General features: G+C 48.2%; 4 protein-coding genes across 4 annotated transcripts; 1 reads left to right on the forward strand and 3 right to left on the reverse strand.

Moving 5' to 3' along the window:
- Positions 1–873: 873 nt before the first annotated feature.
- Positions 874–2,532, forward strand: FPRO_09360 (uncharacterized protein; the record flags this gene model as incomplete). The annotated part of the gene is made up of 1 exon (XM_031232744.1): positions 874–2,532. The coding sequence occupies one exon, from the start codon at positions 874–876 to the stop codon at positions 2,530–2,532; it is 1,659 nt and encodes a 552-aa protein (XP_031082650.1).
- A 214-nt stretch (positions 2,533–2,746) lies between these two features.
- Positions 2,747–5,188, reverse strand: FPRO_09361 (uncharacterized protein; the record flags this gene model as incomplete). Its single annotated transcript, XM_031232745.1, has 2 exons — positions 2,747–4,873; positions 4,928–5,188. The coding sequence occupies 2 exons, from the start codon at positions 5,186–5,188 to the stop codon at positions 2,747–2,749; spliced, it is 2,388 nt and encodes a 795-aa protein (XP_031082651.1).
- Positions 5,189–6,088: 900 nt separating this feature from the next.
- On the reverse strand, positions 6,089–10,132 carry FPRO_09362 (uncharacterized protein; the record flags this gene model as incomplete). Its single annotated transcript, XM_031232746.1, has 12 exons — positions 6,089–6,953; positions 7,000–7,213; positions 7,263–7,662; positions 7,713–7,817; positions 7,864–8,003; positions 8,048–8,298; positions 8,347–8,766; positions 8,817–9,403; positions 9,450–9,576; positions 9,627–9,802; positions 9,858–9,965; positions 10,112–10,132. 12 exons carry the CDS (start codon positions 10,130–10,132, stop codon positions 6,089–6,091), a joined length of 3,414 nt encoding a protein of 1,137 aa, XP_031082652.1.
- Positions 10,133–11,568: 1,436 nt separating this feature from the next.
- On the reverse strand, positions 11,569–12,455 carry FPRO_09363 (uncharacterized protein; the record flags this gene model as incomplete). The annotated part of the gene is made up of 2 exons (XM_031232747.1): positions 11,569–12,255; positions 12,312–12,455. 2 exons carry the CDS (start codon positions 12,453–12,455, stop codon positions 11,569–11,571), a joined length of 831 nt encoding a protein of 276 aa, XP_031082653.1.
- Between the last annotated feature and the right edge of the window lie 3,837 nt (positions 12,456–16,292).

A 16,292-nucleotide genomic window follows, 5' to 3' on the forward strand; every position in this document is an offset into this window, starting at 1 on the left:
AATAGAAAGAGAGATAAAACAAGATTATTATAAACAGAGATCCGCCAGGGATTTACGAACTGAAGAGAAACAAGTTGAGAAGTGATGAGTTTGTTTAGATACCTAGGATCTACATGCCTTTTATATGTCGAGAGTATATGTGACCATCGTTAAGCATAAGCATAGAGTTGAATCGAGCATGACACCGAAACCTGGACCTGAGGATGCCTCCATGTCGAATATCTAGACTCAGTATAACCCCAAAAGACGAAGCTCGCTGTGACACTGTTCGTCCCAGCAGCATAGGCCGAGGGTTTCAAGGATCCCTGGTCTGTCACAATAAGACCCGGGGACTATAGACCCCAAAGTCTAGAGTTACATCAGTTCAGATCCGATTTCCTATTTCAGACCGTCTCCGATAAATGTGCATAATGCAATCTGGCAGATGCTTCTTTGGATCAAATATCTGCGACAAAGGAGTTGAGATGTGAGCGGCAAGTGAGACGTCATTTAGTCAGCTTGTCTACCCAGTTTCAGGTTCGTCCTTGTGAGACGAGACTGTTCTTGGTTAAATCTCAAACCTGAACCATTTTTCTTTACCAATTTCCAAGAGTTGTTTCTCAAGTCCCGTGTTTGTTTGTTTTATCTAGGTGATTCTCTGTGCATGCAATATATATACATATTGCACTCACTTAAGGGCTCCCGGATCAAAGTCGCTCCATTCGACCAATCAGAAGTCGCAGATTTTCCTCCAAGGGTCCTTGGAACTTTTTTCCCCCAAATTGGAATCGCAAAAGCAAAAGCTCGTTCCTTTTCATTGAGAGCGACATACTCATTTCAACGACGCTTTTTGGCGTCGCACAAACTCCTCACGACAGCGCCATTCGCTTCGCAATGTCTGCTGAAGCCACGTCTGCTTCAAGCGACTACATAAGGCTTCACATAAGCCCTCTCGATCCCGAGCTTCTCAAGATTGTTATCCCAGCTTCTGCAGCCCCAAAGGCGCGCAACATTTCATATCACACCCTCGAGACGTTTCCCGAGCGACGCTACGGCTTTGTCGAACTACCAACAATGGAGGCTGACAAGATAAAAAAGAAGCTCAATGGCGCTGTGTTGAAGGGCAACAAAATACGGATCGAAAAGGCCAGACCAGAACAGAAAGTTGAACCTGCCGGTGAAGTTGACCAGGAGGAAGAGGAGAAGTCCAGGAAGAAAAAGAAGAAGTCAAAGGAATCCAAAGAGGAATCGAGAAAACGAAAGCGTGATCACGAGGTGGTCGGGGGCGTCGCTCTGACAGACCGCAAAGTCAAGAGAGGATGGACAGAACCCGCCGATCAGAGAAGAAAGAAGAGCAAGCAGGACAAAGAAAAGGAAAAGGATGGCAAGCACACCGAGAAGAAGAAGCGCCTAAAATCAAAGTATACGGACGGAGATGAGTGTCTGCTCAAGACCAAGGTTCCCCCTAATCTCATCTCCAGTCTCCCTGAGGATGATCAACCCCGAAAGCGCAAGAAGAAGGGCAAGTCGCGCGAAGTCATTGTCCATGAATTCGAGAAGACCACAAAATTCCCGAGCTTCTTGAAGACCTCGGTCGATGGGGAAGAAGCCAACACAGCCACCGAATTTATTGAGGGTAAAGGCTGGGTCGATGAGAATGGCAATGTAGTCGAGACGGTCAAGGAGAAGAAGATTCCTGAACCTGTACCCAAGAAGAAGAATGTCAAGAAGACGACACCTCCTCCTGTCGAGGAGTCAGATGACGATACCAGTAGCAGTGGTACTAGTAGCAGCGGCTTATCTGATGAGGAGACTGAGGATGAGGTGGAAGTTGATGCTCAAGTCGAAGAGAAGAAAGAACAGACAGACACAACCAAGGAAGCTCTTCAGCCAGATCATGAGTCCTCCGACTCTGAAGCCGACTCCCCCGAACCACCCCAAGAAGCCACACCCCTCTCAGCCATCAAAGCCGACGAAACAAGACCCACGTCCTCAAGTTCTTCCCGCAGTCTCACCATCAAGATACCCCCTCCTGGAACACCCTCTACAAAAGTTCACCCCCTTGAGGCCCTTTATAAGCGTAGTAAGCCCGACGAGGTCGCCGCAGAGACTCCCGCCAAGAAGGAAGCTGAGCCCTTCAGCTTCTTTGGGGGCGTTGACAACGACGATATCGAAGACGAGGAGGACCAAGACCCCGCAAGCCTTACCATCGCAACCCCTGCGCCCATGACGCCCTTCTCTCGCCAGGATTTCGAATGGCGCAACGTTAGAAGTGCTGCGCCCACGCCCGACACCGCGCATCCCTCACGAATGCGCAACTTCTGGCCTGAGGATGAGGAAGACGGCGACGAAGATCTCGACATGGGAGAGCATGGCTTCGACGAGGATGGAGACGAGAAAGATGTTTCTGCTCCACAAAGCTCAAGCGATTTTCAGGCTTGGTTCTGGGATAACAGGCGCGATCTCAATAGATCATGGATGAAGCGTCGCAAGACTGCGGCGAAAGAGAAGCGGCATAGGGAGAACAAAGCGAGGGCTAGTAAGGCGGCATAGACTCATAGTATATGGATAATAGACATTAATTGCATGTGATGTGACACACTCATTGGTCTCTCATGATGCACTAAAGCATACTACCTCAACATCCTTATACCAAACAAAACTTGAAGGTCTTTTCAGAGTATCATTAGGTTCGATTCTTCATATGAAATGATCTACCTAGGTACGTATGTCTTGTCGTCCCCCTTGACTTCTCATTAGTTGCTGCTTATTTGAGTGAAATGTCGCGAGACGACAAATCATTCACGCATTCATGAGGTTGATTGTCCTCGGAGCATGCCCCCTCTCTGGGATGTGGAACGTTGAGCTTGCTCCCCTCCATGGCTTCGTATATCTCTTCATCATCAGGCAGGGGTGGTTCAGGGGTGGGTTCCCTGGCAATGCTGTCCCTGGAGCGCAAGAAGCCGCCCGGCGATATATCATTCTCGGCTATTCTGATCGGAGCTCCTCCTGTCCGCTTCCGAGAGTGATTCTTGTGGAAAAGCTTGTGGCCTCCTTGTTTGATTTTGTCCATCAGACTTTGCCGTGAACCATTTTGAGAGTCGATCATCTCCTCCTCATTGCCGGCGATATGGGCACTCAGGCGTCGTCGTGTATCTGCGTCGAGTGAGGCACTTAGCTTTCTTTCCGCCGCAAGAGGAGTTGGTAGATGCCTCCCTGCCGCCGTCAGTTTGGTTGGGTGCGCTCTGAATGGGTTAGCAGCGAACAAAGGGTTGCTATATGAGTGTGTGTTTGAGGGCTCTAGAGAAGAACTCGATGCGGCCAACTGCTCGACACCGCAGTGGGCATCGACGCCGTCTTGATAAAGCGTGGGCGGAGTATGCTTTTTCGACTGGTCACTCTCGGTTTGCAAGGTGAGGTCAGTGGTGCAGTCACGGGAAAAAAGTCTGGGGAAAGACGTGATGACAGTCCCGTCGCTGACTCTCAGCTGTTGCTCAAACCTCTTATTGCACATGATATCGGCCAGTATTTCAGCTGTGCTTTTTGGTGTGGCATAATGTCGTAGGACAGACTCGTCTTTCGTCAGCCTCTGGTAGCTCTGTCGACGATCATCTGGGCACGAACGTGAGCCCCCATGTGTGGGTGAGCAACAGTCCGAAACAGTTCGACAATGTGTTCGTGTACTCGAATCATAATTTGCTGGATATGCCCGAGACCAAGTAATCTCAGCAATACTTCGGCGTGTCACAACAGTTGTCGTTGCTTCCGAAGCCCCGCCACGCGTTTTGGTATGGACTTGCATGTCAGCTGCGTTGATGTTTGTGTAAGATGTGCTGGGTAGATTAATAGTAGTCGCAGGGTCGATCGCCATCGGAGAAGGGACCAGGATAGCATTCGAGTTCTCATCGAGTCGCGGCAACGGTCGACTTTCAGATGACCCTGTGGTCGTAGGTGTTCTCTTGGGTAATTCGATATGACCATTCTTGAGTGTTTCGTCCAGCACGATACTGACGACATCTCGGATGTCCTTATCACCAATGAGGTAAAGCCCCTTGGCCTCTGGGACTTGCTGGCCCTTTCCATTTATGACATGCAGATGTTCTCTCAAGTGCCTGATCTTTTGAAGGCGATCACTCACTTTTCTAGCGATACTCTGGGTAGCTTCTTCGCCGGCATACAATGGGTCGCCTGCTTCTGCCTCTGCTTCACGGGAAGCTGAGCTCTCGGTATCAATAATCTCTGCGGGGACTTGGGATGGATCTAGCCTCCAGAGCGTTTCGTGGCTTCCATGCCTCAGTACGCCCTGGTCCTTGTCTGAAGCTTCGAGGTAGTAGTAGGCACGCACCCCTGGCTCTTGTGCCGAGAATTTGAAAGATACCCTCTCAATTTTGAATCCCTCATTTTCCTCGGTACCTCTATACATATAGTATGCTGAGCCATTCGATCGTGGGTCGAAGATGTAATAAGCCCGGTGTTCATCCTCAGAAGCTGCTTCGTGAGCATTGGTGTTGATGGAGTTGGTATCTAAGTCAGCTGGTCGTGATGTATCACTGCCATGTGTAGCAAGCTCAGATCCATTATTGGTGTCTTGTAGCCGATCATAGACCGCTCCAATGTTATTGGGTCTTGCATCAGGAATAGATCGTAGGCGACTTCGGGTCAAGGGTTGTGGTGCTTGGTCTGGGGCTGACGACTTGAATGAATTCACCTCCAAGGAACGTCCAGTGGGCGTAGTCTCTCCTGAGCTGCTGATTGGGTCCTCATTCGGGTCTCTATTCAGTGCGTGAACCCTGTTGGCGATATCCTTGAGTCTTTGAATAGTCTCGTCTGGAACATAGTCATTCGCAGAAACAAAATCGTTTGAGGGTTGAGATGATTGTGATGATCGCATGTCCTTGATCGTGAACACTCTTGAGGGCTTTGGATAGCGTTCGTTTTTCTAAAACACCGCTTTTCCACCACCAGGGCTCATAAGGGTCGAGTGAGGTGCATTACTTGGGCCTGCTTCTGCTTCTTCCTTATCGTGGCAAGCTGTGTCATCGGTCTCAGTGTTGCAGGTTGCGAGCTCATGAAGAGTCTTGCTTTTGGTGGAACTTTCATCGTCAGCGGCCGCAGAGAAAAGAACGACTTCAGGTTGAGTGTCAGGGGGGGTGAAGATTCTTGGCATTCGAGGGAGGCATCGAGCGTCGTTGTCATCGTATCCCTCCATTTTGCTGTACGATTGCCGTCTAGAATATTTCAGACAAATCATGTGGAGAGCGAGTATATATGTAGGTAGGTGATGGAATAAGTTGCAACTGCTAAATTAGAGCATGAGATAGGGCGAGTGAAGAAGAATCATCCGGATGATGACTTGGAGGTGGTTGAAGAGGCTGAGCGTGGAACAAGGGAGTTTGACCATCTTAGATTCCTTACCTATGAGAAGAAGATACGAAGCGGGGAACACTCTTTCCCTTTCCTGTTGATCTCTTTTCGTACCTTGCGTTTGGTATAAAGGAAGTTGATTGCCTTGAACGTCTGATGCTACTTACCTGCTAAGAGTGCCAGAATTAACGGTAGCTGCTCTAATTTTAAGTATCTTTCCAATAAAATTAGGTATGCTAACCTCACCTGAGGATTTTGGTCGCTCAGGATAGAGGTCCTAAGCTTTCTTGTCTGCCCCCATTACCCGGGCACGTAGTAGGTAACCTAAGGTACTAAGTAAGGTACAGGTAAGGTAGGTAGTTGTCGGGAGAAAGTAGCAAGGGCTCGGCGTATTCAGATCTAGGTAGTTCTGATGCCAGTGTCGATCACCAGTTGGCCAAGAACACAATGAGATACATCATGATAGTAGTTTTTTCCAAGTACGCTACTTGGTTTCTGGGTGTTTAAGAGCCACTATATGCTTAACATCAACTCTCCCACGTCAAATTCAGCTCTTGCTCGAACGCTGATCGAATCTCCATCTCATGAATGGTGGCTTTGCTGCTGCCTTGCCCTCCAATGCTTGTCCACCTCTTCATGCTTACAAATCTATCAATAGCTCTTCTTCTCCTTCTTTTTCTTCTCCTTCTTCTTCTTCTTCATTCTGTTCTGGATCCTGCTGATTGGAATTTCCACCTTCCGATTCCTATGGTAATGGTGATCCCTTTCCTGGTGTCCAGCTAGAGCCACCTCCAAATGCAGATCCAGGTGTCTGTGCCAAAATGTTGTTGCTTCTGACGGGTGTTACCGGCCCTGTTGAGCCATCGACTGGCAAAGGGGGAGGCGTGTCCGTCCTTGGGATATGCTGGCCGTCCCTGCGAGGTGGCTTGAAGTTAACCTCTCGACCAGCTCGATAAATATCTTGCAACATGGTCTCCAAGATTCCGGCATCCTGGAACTCGAGATACTTCTTATACAACTTGAGTGCTGTCCGTGAATCTTCGATCGAATCGTGGGTCTCCATTTGGATATCTTCCTTCAAGAGATACCACGCCAGAAAAGCCAGCGATAGCCTCCTTAACCGAGTTTGGAGGAAGAACAGGTCAATCGTGTCGATGACCTGCGATTTAGGAATGTGTATGTTGATAACTCGGAAGTCTTGTTTTAGTCCGTGCCCAAGGAACTTGCATCCGAGGTTAAGAAGAATCCACATCTTCTTGTATACCATCTTCAATGACAGGAGACTATGTTTTGAAACTCTAGGATCCAAGTCTTGTTCAGTGATTCCCGAATACGATGTCAAATAGTCGACAATCGGTTCCTTGATGTTGATGTAATCATCGATGAAGGGTGTCCCTTCGTTTTCCCCCTGACCGCGGACAACTGATGCACGAGCAAGTGCGTACACTATCGGCCGTATGGTTTCCCGCTCACCATCAGAGTTCATTTCAATTTCAGGTTGTCGCACAGCAACAAACTCAGTGTCCAGTGCAATAATGGTATCGGGGCCAGGGGTCTCAGTTTCAGGGTTGAGCACTTGATAGGTCTTTGTTGACGGATCGGCGTTTGTACTGAAAAACGTTAGCAACATAAGGTTTATAGCGGGTTGGGGCATACTTGAAGTCTTGGTAAAGTATGGAAGTATCGATGTTGTTCTTCCATTCAGTATCGATCTTGTTGTTCTCATCTTTTATCTGGTATGCAATTACAGAAGGGACCTTCCAAGATGTGTTGAAAGCGAGTGCCTCCTCCGTGCTGACCGATCTCACCAAGAAGTCGTTGAAAAGATGCCATCGAGACTCCCCAGGCGCCTCTGGTTCTGCATGTGCCACTATCCTTTTGGTCAGCGGTGGGGGGGTAATGAGGCGCAAGAGGCTTACCATTGACCATCGAGACTAGGTGTGACTTTTGCGTTTGTCCACTCTCAATGTTGATGGCCATGCCTGTCAGCGAATACACTGTGATGTTGTGGATGCCCCTCTGGAGATGGAGTTTCAGGTCTTCGCCTTCGTAACAGAAGAACTGCCCTTGCTCTACAATGATTCCAATCTCCTCGGGAAGCCAACCTGGTGTTGACCAAAGCAGTCGTTGATCCTGGTTTGTGATGGCAGTGTTTAGCATGAGTACGGCTGGTATGCTGTGAATGCTCTTTCTCGTCGCTATGGTCTGGTACCGCTGACATCGACTACACCATCCTTTGGACGTCGTTTCTCTTTCAACACTATTTTTGAGAACTTGGGAAAAGCTGATGCGTGGTATCTTGGCATTTCGGCTGCCGGCCTTTTCACAGTGAATAAGTTTTCCTCATACAGATTCAGCATCGAACTTACAGGGGATGGATAAAGCAGATCATTGACATATGTCGATCCCGGTCGAGTATATTCGCTCCTACAGTTTATGCATCTGATTGAGGTCGTTGCGGAAGTGGCCAGTACCTAGGCGATTCAGTATATATCATCTAGTTTCAATCAATCAACCAACCTGGTCCATTGCAGTGGACGATGGGTTGATAGTCCTATAATCATGCACGATTTTATCCAGGAGAAAGCGAGTGAGTCCTTGGAGCATAACGTTAAGAGATGATCCATGAGGATCCTCCTCAAGCAGACCAAGAGGACCGGCTGGGCCAGTTAGTAATGATTGGGATCAGCGTCACTCGACATACCTTGAGGGTGATTGCTTAGGGTTTTCAGTAAGTTCGTTGCTTGGCATATCGAGCCTTCGGCCTTTTGAAGCATATCAAACAAGAATCCAAGCTCGCACAGCAGGCATATCTCGCTCACGCAAGAGGTAGCAGCATGCTGAAGAGCAAGATTTCGAATGACAGGGGTGAAGTGCATGATTTGTAAAAGAGAGTTAGCATATGAATTCGAGATATGCGTCTCGAGTCCAGAGTATCGCGTGTTGTTGTAGAAACTATTCCTGATCAGTGACGTTGCATTACGAGAATGGGAGAATACCAACCCGAAATCAAAGTCGTCCACACCAAATTTGCTGTATTTGATCTCAACAGTTCTATACATGACTGGAACGTCAGACTTCTTGCTTTCAAGTCCCATATCAGTAAGGGAGCTGATCAGCTCGTCAGCCTTCTTATCAGAGGCAGCGGCGTTACTAGTAGCAAGCTCGCGGGCTTTTTCACTAAGGAATTTGGGCGCCTTGAGCCCAGAGCTTCCTGATTTGTTCACGTTTCGAGTGTTCTCAGCCTGATTTCTTCGCAAACCCCGAGTATTGCGACCGTACATCCCAAACTCAGTCGGCTTGAGCCCTGCCAGGAACTGTGCATCAAACTTAACAGGAGGTGCTCCAACATCGCAGGGGATGTCTGGCCAGGCAGATGCCAGGGCTTCTCGATAATGCGGCAATCCGATCATGTTCAGGGGCCTGTAGTGATCAGTGAAGGAACAAATGTGCAACTTATTATCTCAACTTACGTATCTGGGCCCCAATCAATATTGGGTAGGGGCTCTTCAGGAGATGCGAATTCGATCGGAGTTGGTAAGTCCACGAAATGGAGCTTTGTTGGGGATCCCCAGAGGTGGATAGAGCAATCAGCATCTGTGAGGGCAATTGCCTCGCCAGAGGGTGCAATCTCAAACATGCTCAAGTAGGAAGTAACATTAGCCAACCGTACGTCGCTTGTGTTGGGATTCATTAAGTCAACGACATGCATTTGCCCACTTTGTGAGACAACGATGCTAGTCGTCAACATCCTCGGGTGCATGCGCACGTAGGCGGCGCCAGCTGGGAAAGGGATAGGGGGCATCGATGACATCTTCTTTATATCAAAGACGTTGAGGAAGGGGTCAAGCATATAATTCTGGCCCTGTCTTAAGGAATATCCGCAAGTTACGATGAAGTCATGCTGAGCGTCCATGTCATTGATCAGAGCAGAATGTGCATTCCAAGACTTGACGACAGCAAAAGTGACAGGATCTAGTAAGTTGACGGAGCCGGTCTGAGTTGCGGCGCATATATATCGCCCGCGTCTCATTATCGTGTACTGATGTTCGGTAGGCACCTATCGGAAGTTAGTATAGCTTTATCACTGAGAAAGTGATCCTGACTTGTTTGACAACGTCACCCTTAATGAGGTCAATGACAAGCATCGTGTCTTGCATTCCTGCAGCGATAATCTCTGCCGTTCCCTTAGACGTAAAGCTCATACATCGCAAATCTTTCATATCGTCATGTCTGGCAAAGGTAAGCATCAGTCAACCTACTATGAAGTTGAATCATCCTACCTAATATGCCATATAGGCAGTCCTCTCCGAATAGCCATATGCACATCTTTAGCACCCAAGGAAACAATGCCTTTCTCATTGACGAGTATTTGACGAATCGGGCCATCAGAGGATGCATGGGCTTTGAAAGAGGTATACCGCTGCAGTTCGGTCCCATAGAAGGAAGTAACTCGACCCTGAAACACCAATCAGCGCCAGTTCAGCTTCTACGTCTCACCCTTTTCGACGTACATATTCGTTGCCTGTCCAAAGAAGTTCCTGAGAGTTGTCGAAGGTCATAGTCGCAACCGGAGTGGGCATCGCGTGCACGCCCGGAGGCGGGAACGGAATCCGGGTGACCTGTAGAAGAACTGGATTAGCATAAGCTTGACACCTATTCACGACTGTATATGATGCCTCTCAGGGTTATGCAATACAGGCACCCTTTTTTAATACTTGAAATACATGAAAAGTCTAAATAGCGGCAAAGACATCATGAAACATACCTCAGCCCAATCGCCGTCCATTGTGAAAGGATATGAGCATTATCTGTAGGGGCATAGCTTATATGAAGAGCGCGAGCCAGTGCACCAGCCTCCGAGAGGACTGGGCAGAACCGAAGAAGCGAAAATGGCAGTACCAAACACAACAGTCAACAAAGCTTGCCCACTCAGTCCTCAGACATTGGATTCTTTGATAGAAGTAAATGCCGGTGACGAAAGTGGGATATCAGCTCCCAAGCTTGGAGGGGCAGCAAGCTCCCATTAGCCGGCGTTCATCCGACGCGCGAAGTTGACGCGGTTAAACTCCAAATTCGAGAGAAAGAGGGCTTCATATGTATCTTTCCGTCACGGGATATCATGCAAACTCAAAGATCTACCTTCTTGAGTTGAGAAGGTAGTGGATGTCTGCATAGTTGCCTGTGGGAGGTGTGATGTTTATACAGTGCTGGATGAGATGGCCATACCAACTGGGCAAGACCAACAACTCTCATTCAACCCAGCTGCCAATTGAAAATGTTTCTCGCACCATGTTACAAAACTCAATTACCTTGGGCAACTACAAAATGTGCATTCACTTGCTTGACAGGTTGGCAGATGGTCAGGTGTTATATATTTAACTCGTAGACAAACCACGAACCATCTAGACTGGCCAATGTTGCTGTTGAGAGCAATTGGCATTGTTCACGTATTATTCTATTGCTCCCATATGCATTCTATCTTGCCCCCTCTATCTTGAACCTGTTCTATACCTATTCGCTAAACGCCGTAAAAAGGGACTAGCATGAGTCAAGTGCCCGAGCATAAAAACACGGCGCATTGCCCAGCCGCCAAGTATCATCGTGTATCATTAATCAATAATCGTGCCTAATGATATCCTAAGCAGACCAACCCCTTCACAAGGTGGTTTGACTGCTGAGTAAGTCATTGGCTGGAGTTTGTGGTTCCATATTATAAAGCCGTCAGCTTGTGTCACGAAATCATGACGCAAAAGCTGTCCCCGAGTCCCAGGAATCACGGGAGAGCATCCGTAGATCGAGAATCCCTTGTAGCACAAAAGACGTTTCTGCAACAGGGGGACTGCCGAGTCCGGTCGGTCAGAGGCTGGGCGACCCCTTTCTCTTCCAAGATAGGTTTGATCAACGGCACCTTCGTGGTTCGCTTGTTGAGAGTCGCCGAGTCTAAATAAGTACAGACGAGCCAATGAGTACAAAATATTCAATACCTCATCATTTCGTGGTCTTTGGTCGTGGATCAAGCCGGGAATACTAAACGCGAAGACGCTAGTATGAGTCGATATGCGGACCAACCCAAAGTAGAAAAGCTGCTTGGGAGAATGTCAGCTTCACGATAGGGTTGGAGTCGCCGGATAAGAGGAGAAATGAGGCGGGACCGGGGTCGAAATGCGATCGCCGTTCATTCCGGCTAAGCTGTTATGATGCAAATCGCATTGGAGCAATTTCTCATGAAACTTGGTAGACGGTGAAATTGACGGGGAATGCGTGATTGCTGAAACCAGGGACTTTGGAGACAGGCTCTCCAGTAGGTTCGACCTGTACCTGCCATCGTGTCTTGGTGAGGGCTCCGACTTCGTCCCATAGTCGCTGGAAACTCGATTGGTCGTGTAAATAAGCTGATCGCGTACTAGTCGAAGACGGCCCTGGGTGGTTCGTGCCGACCTGGCGACCATATATCAGCGCGTTTTTGGTGCCGGGCTTAAGGAATTCGACGACACGCTTGCCAATGTAAAGTTGTTGAACCCAGTTGAAGAGGTGAAAGAAGCTGCCTGCATGAACCATGGTGATCTTGCCGCGCAACAAGGCCATCTCCTTGTCGGCGGGATCGAGCATGTCGCCCGCAACAAATGTTGCGTTGAGGGAGTGCCTGTCCTGAAACAAATCGTAGCCAACATCGATGAACTTGGACTGCAGGTCGGTGCCAATGAGTTGAGCGCCGTCAACTCCATCTGCACGAAACTGCCGAATTACTTGTCCAACCCCACATCCCAGATCAAGAAGGACATCTCTAGAGCCGGCGACGTTGAGGCGGAAAAGAGCTTGTTGGTAACGAGGATCTTTGGGGTCCGGGATGTAGAGAAATTTCCATCGCCCAACGCAAGGGTACTGGGAGATACACCAGGCCTTCTCTCGCTGAATGCAGAAGGTCATATCAGCTCATGTGTTAGTGTTCAGGGACATGTACTTACGACGCGGCGTATGTGGCCATCTAAATCGTTGTAAGGAATCTTGCTGTAAACTTCAAGAAGATGTCGAGCTGGGCCAATGTCTTGAGGGGGGTCCTCAAGATAGGTCCAATCCCGCACCTTCATGACATCCATGCTTAGCAACATGTTGGGATGGGTGAGGTTGGTGTCGACAATTGTGCGACCTAACTTCAAAAGTGACAAGGGAGATCAGTTGCTGTGGGACGACGGAAAAGGTTTACTGTCTGCGTCATTGAAAGTGTAATGCCGCTGTGTAAGTTCCAGTCGAAAGTGTGTTGTTGCTGAAGAATGAAAAGTGAAGCAGAGGAGAGAGAGAGAGAGAGAGAGAGAGAATAACCCGAAACCCTACGGCAAGAGACAGGCAGCCGATGATGCCATTTCAAGGAAAGAAGGGCGTTTCAACAAAAACAAAAACAAAAGGGAGAGACGGGATACTCGGAGATCAAAAATTGCCTGAGACAAGAGAAAAGAGAGTGAAAGCGAACGAACAAGCGAGCGAGTGGATGCTACAGTAGACAGACAGTAAGGCAAGGTGAGGTAAGGTAACGCGCGGGTTACGAAATAAACTTAGCAGGAAACCTTAGAAGCAAAGGAGCTAAGTCAAAGCAGGCCAGGGCAGGGACTTTTGCGGTTGTCATATCGCCGAATCAACTAACAAGCTTGCCTTGCCCTGCATTTGCATTTGCATGCGCATGCATTGCTCAGAGAGAGCGAGACAAGGTTCAAGGATAAAATCCATACTATGTATGTACATACTACGTAGTACGTACGTGCACCTCCAGTTGTCGCCCTACTAGGGAACTAGGTTAATAGGGTAATTAACTCAGGGATCCATAACATCAGCGCGGGTATAAGGAGAATTATTACGGCGTAGGGTCGGGTCGTTTCAACAAATATCCATAATAACCTAAGGTAAGCATAGAGCAATTAGGAGACATGGCTTGGTTAAGATCAAGCTAATCGAGAGAAAGCCCGAGTAAGAAAGACGAGATGCAGGGCTCTAGAACCTCATGTCCTTTACTCGCTCTAACTACTGAGGCAGTCGAAGGCCAATGGTGCACAAGACTCGAGAGATTCTGGAATCGTCAACGAAATTGGTCCATCCAATCCAATCAATCAGCCCAAGCATTAATCCCACGACTGCCGCTCCGGCTGCAACCACACTTTTCTTCCAGGGCTGTTATAGCGCTCCTTGGCCCACTAGGAGTTCCCGGAACTCTTCTAAATAGTACCCACTCTCCTATCCCTGGGCTTGTTCAAAAGTCTCCATGTTTTGAACGCCTCCGGCCTCTCACTCGGGACAACTTTTGTCACTGAGTCGAGATATTTCATTCGAAGTGTCAAATTGCTCGTGTAAGTGGATTTCGGAGACTTTATTCAGCTGCATCAGAGTGAAAGGCCGCTGTTCGACTTGTGGTTGCCTCAACCCCTTAGACCCCCAAAGTGCAAAAGCAAAAGCAAAAGTGTGGGCTGTTATTTGCCAGTCACTTATGTATCAATTGTCGAGGCAAAAAGCAAGCAGTTTCGTTCCACCACTTCGTCACCAACACTCCACTAAATATACAACCTTCTTCGAGCGACGATTCGTCTGTGAGTTGTTACAGTAGATAGCTTTTCTTGTCTCATTGGCTGCGTCTGAAGTAAAGCAAATACCAACAGAAGAAAACATATAACTTCCTTCTTTTTACCAACCGCTGATGAGCGATCCTTGATTGTTATTTACAGTCAAGCGAGGACCTCATCTGGGATCACAAGGGTATCGACTTACCCGCTAGCCTCCGCCGCGGAAAACAACGCCGAGAATGTGGCTGCCAGGGGTTATTGAGACAACATCAAAAGTCTCAACGTGCCATCCAGCCGTGGTGTCGACAGGGGCCTGTAGGTAGCTAGCATCCTGATACACCAGAGGGCAAATCGAATGCTCAGCAGCTTTGATTGTATCAGATATGGCTTCCAGTCTGTGTGCCAGTATATTATATGGTGGACGGGTAGCATTTCCTTGGTCATGGATGTAACCCTAACAGTTGAGGTTTTTCAGGCATCCCTCCCCAGAGTCCCAGACCCAAGTTAGGGGGGTGATTCCGGCGCTTCTTCAGGTCAGTCTAGAAACCTTGATGATCATGGTTACCAATTTACCTTCCATGTACAGGTGGATTCTTGTCCAAGCAATGACCACTGAACAAGAAGGCCTTTCAACCCCCAATGAGTTCATTGTGGGAGCCCTTTGAGATAACCATTGACTACAATTCAATTTGCGCTGATCCAGCGCTCTCCTTGTCAACTTATAATCCCCTTTCTCTCATTCCATGTTGGCATCGAAGACACTATCACAGATATCACTTAAAGCCAATACCCCATTCTGTCTGGTTACATCGAGAGTTAAACCTAGCGTCGGAAACATTAAAAGACCGAGTCCTGTTACATATTAGGAAGCAGCTCTGAGCATTAACGATGAATTAACAAAAATGCTACTGCAACCCAACTATCTCTTCACTAAAGTCACTTACAAGTGACCTGTTGTGACCTCCACTCCCACCGCGTAACTGCAGTAATATTTAACTTAAGCTTTAAGCTCGAACTACAATACACCATCCCGCTGCTATTTCCATCTTCAGTTCATCCCTTAATGAAGATCTTGCGGCTACACAACATATGCGGAAACGTTTCCAGGTGCGCTAACGAGAGATAGGCAGGTTGTTGTTTACTGGCCCCTGGTCTTCAGGTGTCAAGGACTCTTACCTCACATCGTGTTTTTGGGTACTGCATTCGCTTCAATTCTATATAGTTGTGCTCTCTGTCTGGTCTCTGCATGTTTGCCTGCCTACGTGACTTCAAGTTTTAGGAAACATCTCGAGGGGGCCTAAGCTTGGAGGAGACTTTGTATAATACAGGTATGATTCTTCACTATTCCCCAGTAGGATGCATTCAGGGACATGGCACGGGCTTTATTCCACCCCTTTCGCGCTGTTTAGTATTCCAGCTTCCTTTAACTTCGATCGTGGCTTGTCATAAGTCCCTCGGTGTGCGTATAATTTCAGGAACCCGGGGTTCGTAAACCTATGTATCCTAGGAAAGTCATGGGGCTTCTATATGACGTTTTGGGGGGTGCGTGTTCCTGATCGTGGTTCTTATGTTTGAGTTGCTGTACAGAACAACAAGACTGCAACTTTGTATACCTGTATTTCCCATCTGATTCAACTGTCCAGAACACGATGACTTGTATTGGTATGGTATGGATATTCACGAGCTGATAAATTGAAGCGGCTGAGAGAGACTTGACTGTCATACATCATGGAAACCTGAAATTGTCTTTATGCTCTATGAAGCTGATAGAATGATGATGACTGCCTCATCGATTAATTACATGGTGGTTGTCAGCCTATGACACCGAGCTCTAGGGTAGCTTACTAAGCGAGCACGAATTGAGGCCGAGCATTTCCCGCCAGACTCCGAAAAATTCTTCCTTCTCCGTGATCTTGTCAAAAACACCCACACAAGGGCAGCCCATCCAAGTCATCGGCGCCGAGTTCTTCCTCCTCCGTCGAGGCGTCGCCGTCGTATCGCATTTATCCAGCTCCGAGATCCCAGAACAAGAGTCGTGTAAGTCGCCATGACCAAGATATAGCTTTCCTAATCAACAGCACGAACACAATCATGTCGTCGCATCTGCCTGCAAAATCACTTTCCGTGACATCCCTCGCTTGGTTCGCGATCGTGTGCACTTGGTCAACATCGCGTCGAACTATTGCTAACAATGGCTTCGTCCAGTGATATCGTCGCGCGTCGCGCAGGGCTTAATTTGGTGGAACGCCGTCATATCGCGCCTCATTATTGCAACAATTGAGGCATTACGCCTATCAATACTCATCTCCGCATATTGTGTTGATTGACGATCGTCCTCGCCCGTAAAATACCTCGAGTGCCAACCGACTGTACAATCTGCATGTCAAGCCAGCTGTAGCC

This window comes from Fusarium proliferatum (genome assembly GCF_900067095.1).
Source record: "Fusarium proliferatum ET1 genome assembly, contig: FPRO_scaffold006, whole genome shotgun sequence".
Lineage (NCBI taxonomy): Eukaryota > Fungi > Ascomycota > Sordariomycetes > Hypocreales > Nectriaceae > Fusarium > Fusarium proliferatum.